This window comes from Microtus ochrogaster, chromosome 1, assembly GCF_000317375.1.
Source record: "Microtus ochrogaster isolate Prairie Vole_2 chromosome 1, MicOch1.0, whole genome shotgun sequence".
Classification (NCBI taxonomy): Eukaryota; Metazoa; Chordata; class Mammalia; order Rodentia; family Cricetidae; genus Microtus; species Microtus ochrogaster.
Genome location: NC_022009.1, coordinates 101401871 through 101408856, shown reverse-complemented (window position 1 = coordinate 101408856; position 6986 = coordinate 101401871). Strand labels below are relative to the sequence as shown.

Here is a 6986-nt window from a genome sequence, read left to right as displayed (position 1 = left end):
TTTTGAGACAGGGTTTCTCTGTAGCTTTGGTGCCTGTCCTGGAACTAGCTCTTGTAGACCAGGCTGGGCTTGAACTCCCAGAGATCTGCCTGCCTCTGCCTCCCGAGTGCTGGGATTAAAGGCGTGCGCCACCACTGCCCAGCTTGCATCTTTCATTTTTTTATAAATCTGTGTACAGTGTATGTATGTACACGTTCATGGGTGTGCACATGTGTAGGAGTACACATGCACCTGTGTGTGTACCTAGATGTGGAGCCAGAGATCCATGTCAAGAGTACTCTATCAGTCTCCAGCTTTTTGTGGGTGGACTGTTTTTGAGACAGTCTCTCACTATGCATCATTGGTTGACCTGGGACTTGCTAACTAGGCCTGCTTCTGTGTCCTAAGTGGAGCTGATGTCCCACCCGACCATACCCAGCTTCTACCTTACTGTCATTTGTTTTTTTGAGGCAGGGTGTTGGCTGTCCTGGAGCTCACTGTTCACCAGGCTGACCTTGAATTACAGAACCTCTTCAAGCTCAAGAATCTGCACAACATCCACTTAGAAGTGCTGTGTCTAGGGAAAATTGAAAGTGGTCTCAATGCAGTAAACACCCAAGTTTTCCAACTCGTATCCCAGTATAGTAAACATGACTGAAGTTATCAGAACAGTGTGGATGGGAAACCAATCAGAAAGCTCTTAACAAAGTTAAAATACTGGGCTCATTTACTTAGTCTAAGAGAAGACACAATCTCTGTACTTCCATAGTTTTTGTTATTGTTTTTGGAGATAGGGTTTCTGTGTGTACTCTTTCTTGGTCGTCCTGGAACTCATTCTGTAGATCAGGTTATCCTCAAACTATCAAAGAGATTCACCTGTTTCTACCTCCTCAGTGTTAGGATTAAAGGCACACCTGACTGATAATGATTACACGTAGGAAAAGTACTAACATCAATAAATATTTGTAATATTTTGAGATGATTACTTATGGCCAACAGATAGGACCAAGATGAATCTTTTATAACCACAGACAAGGGATAGGAAATTTGAGATTTTGCAGATGGTCTAAGTTCACTTTCTATATTCTGTGAGGCAATTATGCATGGCTGTCACCGTGGGGTTTTTTTTGGTTTTGTTGTTTTTCAGACAGCATCTCTTTGTAGCTTTAAAGCCTGTTCTGGAACTCGCTCTACCAGGCTGGCCTTGAGCTCTCAATAGATCCAGAGATCTGCCTGTCTTGTCTCTTCCTCCCAAGTGTTGGGATTAAAAGCATGTGCCACCACTTCTCGGCATCACGTCTTTTAAACTTCCATAGATTTACAGGCTGGAGAGATGACTAAGTGAGTAAGGGCACCTGCCACCATGCCTGCTAATCGGAGTTCAAATCCTGGGACTTATATGGTGGGAGAATGACTCCTGAAAGCTCGCACACAATATATAATAAAACAAATTTAAAAATGGATTCATAGGAATTTGAAGCAAAGCATGAGTCATGTAACTTCATGTTACACTGGACATTTCACTCACTTAGTTCTTGCAGGAAGCTGAAAATACTGGGTTCAACAGAGTGCTTAAAGTTTTCAAACTACAAAAAAAAACCAAACAAGTGAAGCAGTTGGCTTATTCTTAGGTCCTTTTTAATGAACTTCTGAACAAGTAATGCTGAATACATGTTCCTAAATATGTCTATTACTCTCACTTTTTTTTTTAAACTAAGTTAATCAATGGAAGTTTAGTATTTGGTATTCCAGAATCCAGGGGATAGTCCTGTTACCATCTACTTTAAATGGCAACTTTTTCATTTTAAAAGGTACAGAGCAACAATATGATTACTTGAGGGCAGGTAAGTTGAGCTCCTAAGAAAAGCCAGTTTGGAAGAACAGTGTAGCCACAAGTGTGTCCTGAAAAACACTAATTACAAAGTAAACAGGTGGACAAATTCATTCAGGACCAAACGGAAAACTAGAGACAGCACAGGGTTCCCGTGCCAGTCATGTACAGGTAAACACAGAAAACAAGCATCATTAGTTGAAAACAACTCGAGATCTACAACACTCTCAAAATTACCTCACTTCCTTACTCCTAAATGAGAAAAGTTTGTCCTCAGAGAGGCGAGACATCTTTACATTACAATGAGATTTCCAACACGTAGAGAAATACAGGTTCTTGAACTAGAAATCAAGGCCTCACTTACAGGCCAATTAAATGTCTCAGCAGGTAGATGTGCCATGCAGCCAGGTAACCTGAGTTTGATCCCTGAAATGTAAGGAAGGTGAGATTCCTATGCAAGTTGTCCTGAATGCTGGACATGCACTCACGTAAGTGTGTGCCCCCCACCCATCTTCTTAAGCCTTCATAGCTAGGCGTGATGGTACACGTGTTTAATCCCAGCACTCAGGTTTGAGGCAAACGGGTACATAGCGAGATACTGTTCCAAAAAATGTAAGACAGACTTTGGAATGGTTTTGCTGCAGTGCTAGTAACATCCTTACATTTGGTACAAGCAGCCTTGAAACAAGAGCTACAGTCTGGTTTAGGTACATAGAACACTGAGGTTACAGTGTTTATTTATATTGTACCAAACTCTTCTTCTGCCTACCATCCCAAAATGGTGCCTCAGCGCCAACTGCATGAACTAACAAATTGGAGACTTTCAGACTCTTTCCTTTTATAGTTTTTCCCTATGCTTTATCTTTCCAGACTGGTCCTCAACTCCATCTCCCAAGTGCTGGGGTTATAGGTATGCACTCTGCTTGTTTTAGTAGTATACCATGAGTATGTGGTACTCATTTTGTTATACAAACTAGAGTACACATAAAAGATACTCTTTGTTAAACACAGCACTCTCCAGAATCTCCTACACACTCTACTTTCATTTCCATCTCATAGCTGTAGAAGGGAAAAGCGAAACTTGATAAATAACCTCTTCCAAAAATTTTTATTGCTGAAAACTGTAGTTCCCAAAGAGCAAAAACTGAAACCATTTCTGCTTCCTGTGGTGCAACAGCTATTTCATAGGGTTTGTGTCTTAGATTTGACAATCTTTCAATTAAAAAAATCAGGAGCACGAGGCAGAAGACTCCTTCCATCAGAAATGTTGCTCTGGAACTCTTAGTATCATTATCTTCAGAATTCAAGGACAGTATTATTTAAAACAAACGCCCACCATGTTCAATACTCTACTTTTTAAGCTTTCCCCAAATGTATGCTATGCATGGCAACAGAAATAGTCTCACCAGTTGTCCAGAAGGGATGGCTGAGTTTGTGACAACCCACCTGACTCTAGACCATGGCTCTGAGCTCCTCAGTCACAGCTCGCATTCCATTGCTCTGAGAGCAGGAGAGCATGCAGCACAATCATGGTGAAAAAAACAGGGCCTAAGAAGACCCAGAAAGCTTTCCAGTGACATCGGCACTACTTTTAGTCATGCTATTAGAGATCATTTTATTGTTGTGCATAATAAATACAGAAAAAATAGTGAAAATGACTCAACTATCTAATTAAAGCTAAGTAAACTAAGCTAGTCAGAGTTTAGCTTTTCAATGAGAAATGACAATAGTGAATATAAAGAAAAACAAAAGGATCTTTACTTTCCTATATTAATACAGGCCGAGGGAACCCCTTATTAAAAGGGTTGATAACACCAGTTCTTAGCAATAAACATAAGGCACTTGTTTAGATTACAACATCACACTGCATTTCCAACTTGTTTATCTAACCCTGTTTTCCCCCACAGTATCACTGGAAATTAACTGAATATGGATGGGGTAAATGGGAAATCATCCAGTTGATATACTCAGAGAGTACAGTACAATGTTTTAGGTGAACCCAGTCAAGGTCCTTTGACACCAGACAATGTGTACACTATAAAGTAAACCTGAAGGAAAATAAAAGATTTATTCAATAGTTTCAGTAAAATTGGGCTGGAATACAATATACATGATAGGAATTTAGCTCCTCTCCGGTGGCATCTGCATTAGAGTTCTGAGTACTTCTGGGTATTCCTCCTAAGACAATCTACATCGTTTGAACATTGTCAAGACAAATAGACGGATTTCATTGTGATATACAGTAGAGTTTAAACAAAACCACACATACACGCCTACTATATGGCTGGTGCCTCCTCCAACACTGAACTAGTGCAGAGGTAGCACTAGTGTTTATTCCAAAGAGTAAGAGCCTCAGTTGCCACTCAAAGGAGAAGTATTTTTAAAGTTTACTTTTTTTTTTTTTTTTTTGCCATCTGTTAAGATGTTCCTGAGACAGGGCCTGTTAAAGCAAAGCACTGGAGTTCAGACTGTAATTATCTTTGCATCACTAACCTGTTAGACTGGGATGTGGAATGCAGATCATGTACTATGAAACAAAAGGATCTGATCTTCTGAAAATTCCCTTTAGCATATGAACTATCTATAACTAAAATACTACAAAAGTTTTATTTTATATACACTTAATTAATTTTACTTAAACTTAATTGCTCAGACCTTGCAAACATAAAGAAAATATTGAGCCTGAGGCTAGTTCTCAGTGTACAGGTTTGACGTATTTAAGGCTCGTTTTCCCAATCAAAATAGTCGTTTAGTTTTCTTTTCAGATTATGAATTACATTCATAGGACCTGCCACAATCCTAGCCCTCAGTGAAATCTGAACAAAGGAGCAGCATTCTACTTCATTCCGGAACTTCCCTGACACCATTATTTAACCCACTCTAAAAAGCTCCCCTCCATACTAGCCCTACAATGAATTTCATTGCCTCTGGCTTGCAACCTCTGTTTCCACCTGTGTATTTCACAGAAGCCCAACTCGGATTAGTGGAAATATTCACACAACTGTTTTTCAAAACAATTTATTGCATCATATTTGGTACCTTATGTTTGACAACAAAAAAGAAATTACATTTGTAACTGCAGGAAAAAGAAGCTGGTCTGTTATTGAAAAAAAAATCTTGGGCCCTTTAAAAATTACAAAGTCTTGGGCTTGCCTGAAACAACTGAGCAAGAAATATATTCTTAGAAATGAAGGGCTTCAAGTATTACAAACCTGTGACACTGTGGAAAAGTTCCAGAGGTATCTAAACTGCAGCACTTTTTTCTGCATATCGTGAACAAGGCCTGCTGAGGTTTTTAGCTATTAGTCTCTTGATCAGTCATAGAATGGTAGTCAGGAGTTCTGCTCTTTAACTTCAAGCCATGGTAGATTTTCTTGTTTTTCACTCTCGGGTGAAAAATTCATGCTTGCTAATTAGTTGGTGCCACATCACAGTGCATTTGGTTCTTGCATTACAGTTTTAACAAGTTTGGCCAAAAACAATGCTAAAGGTCTGCATTGTTATTTTAGTTCTTCAAGTTTTAGTTAAAATTGAGATTGTTCCAACTGGTTCCTTCGGTTAAAAACTGTGGTACAAGAACACCAAACTGATCATGTACAGCAAATTTTGGAAAGACAACACGCGTACTGAACACCTTCTAGGTTTCATATAATCTGCTTGGTAGCTATGTGTCCCAGTCTCTACAACCAACTGTTGTAGATGGCTCTGTACATAGTGATTCACATTGCATACTTCCTATGGTCAAGAATCAACCCCGTAACAAAATCAGTCAGATGCTAAAGCCCCAACAACTCTTTGTGCTCAGTGAAAGAATCCAGTGCTAAACAGCATTTATGCTGTCTGAGATATAGTAAAATCTCACAAGACAAATTCAAAGTAATATTTCTGCCACACACCTGCTATGTTAGCTGTAATAGCCTCCAGATTTTATATAAATTAGTTTAAAAATATGGGCAGGGAAGGTAGGAGTAGGATGTGGAATTTTTTTAAACCCCTCAATTTTAGCAGCTTTTAATTTTTAAGAAACTGAACCTATATCCTGTAATGTTAGATATTTTATATATAGTTTTCAGCAGGATAAAAAACGTAAAAGACTATTTGAAGGCAAGAACATTTACTCCTCTCATTTTGTGTAAGTTAGAGCAATGCAGCAGGTGCGTGACAAAAATATTATACACTAGATATGGTCCAAAGTCATTCCATTTGCTTGTTTAATGATGTTCAAATTTCATTGGCCAGTTCTTCAGTTTCTGCAGAGCTATCTCCATTAACTGTGATCTTCACATCCTCTTCGTATCCAGGGGGCATGAAAGCCAAAGCATAAGGGAAAAGCTTATGACAACTTGCTCTGTAAGCTTCAGCAGCTTCTCTACAGTCTCCTAGGCTACCATCACACAAGGCTTCCAACACCTCCATGCAAGTCTAAAGAAAAGAAAAGGTCATGTTAGAAGTCGGCACAAAACAGGTATTAGCATGAGACACTTCAACCATTTCCAAAATAAGAATAAAATGCTCATTTAAGCAAAACAAAAGCATTTCCTCCTGCTTATATATCCCACTAGGATGGTCTTCAAGGCCTAAATCAACCATTTCTTTAGAAATGGAGGGTTTATACCCAAATTAAACAGAGATGAATGTATGTACATTTGATTAAATACATAAGATATTAAAAAGGACTTTTTTTTTGGTCTGGTTTTCTTTTTTGGGAGGAGGGGTGTTAGAGAAAGGGTTTATCTCTATAGCCCTGGTTGTCCTGGAACTCACTCTTTAGACTAAGCTAGCCTCGAACTCAGACAACCCTAGCTTCCCATATTCTGGGATTAAAGGCATGTGCCATCAACCACCCAGCTAAAGTAGTGTTCTTTAAAGGGGTACCCTGTGCAAGTACACAGCCCTATGAAACGACATTACCACAGACTAGCTTGGCCCTATGTATAAACGTTAACTTACAACGTCAATGCCAACTTCCACATCTAGGAATTTTGTTTCCTTCTTTTGGGGAAGCAATGAGCCAGCAAAATCAAATACTGGCCTGGTCATGGTGGCCCATGGTTAATCCCAACACTTGTGTGGCAGAAGCAGATGGACCTTTATGAGTTCAAAGTCAGTTTGGTCTACGTTACATAGTGAGTTCTAGTCCAGCCAAGGCTACTCTCAACAAACTACAAAATCAAAC

General features: G+C 39.2%; 1 protein-coding gene across 1 annotated transcript in view; it reads right to left on the bottom strand.

Annotated features, from left to right (window-relative positions):
- Window positions 1-2899: 2899 nt before the first annotated feature.
- Naa15 (N(alpha)-acetyltransferase 15, NatA auxiliary subunit) overlaps window positions 2900-6986 on the bottom strand; it is a 70682-nt gene continuing 66595 nt past the window's right edge. The window contains exon 20 of the mRNA XM_005343956.2: window positions 2900-6232. Coding sequence (XP_005344013.1) covers window positions 6032-6232 — 201 coding nt within the window. The 3' untranslated portion in view covers window positions 2900-6031. The remainder of the gene's footprint in view (window positions 6233-6986) is intronic.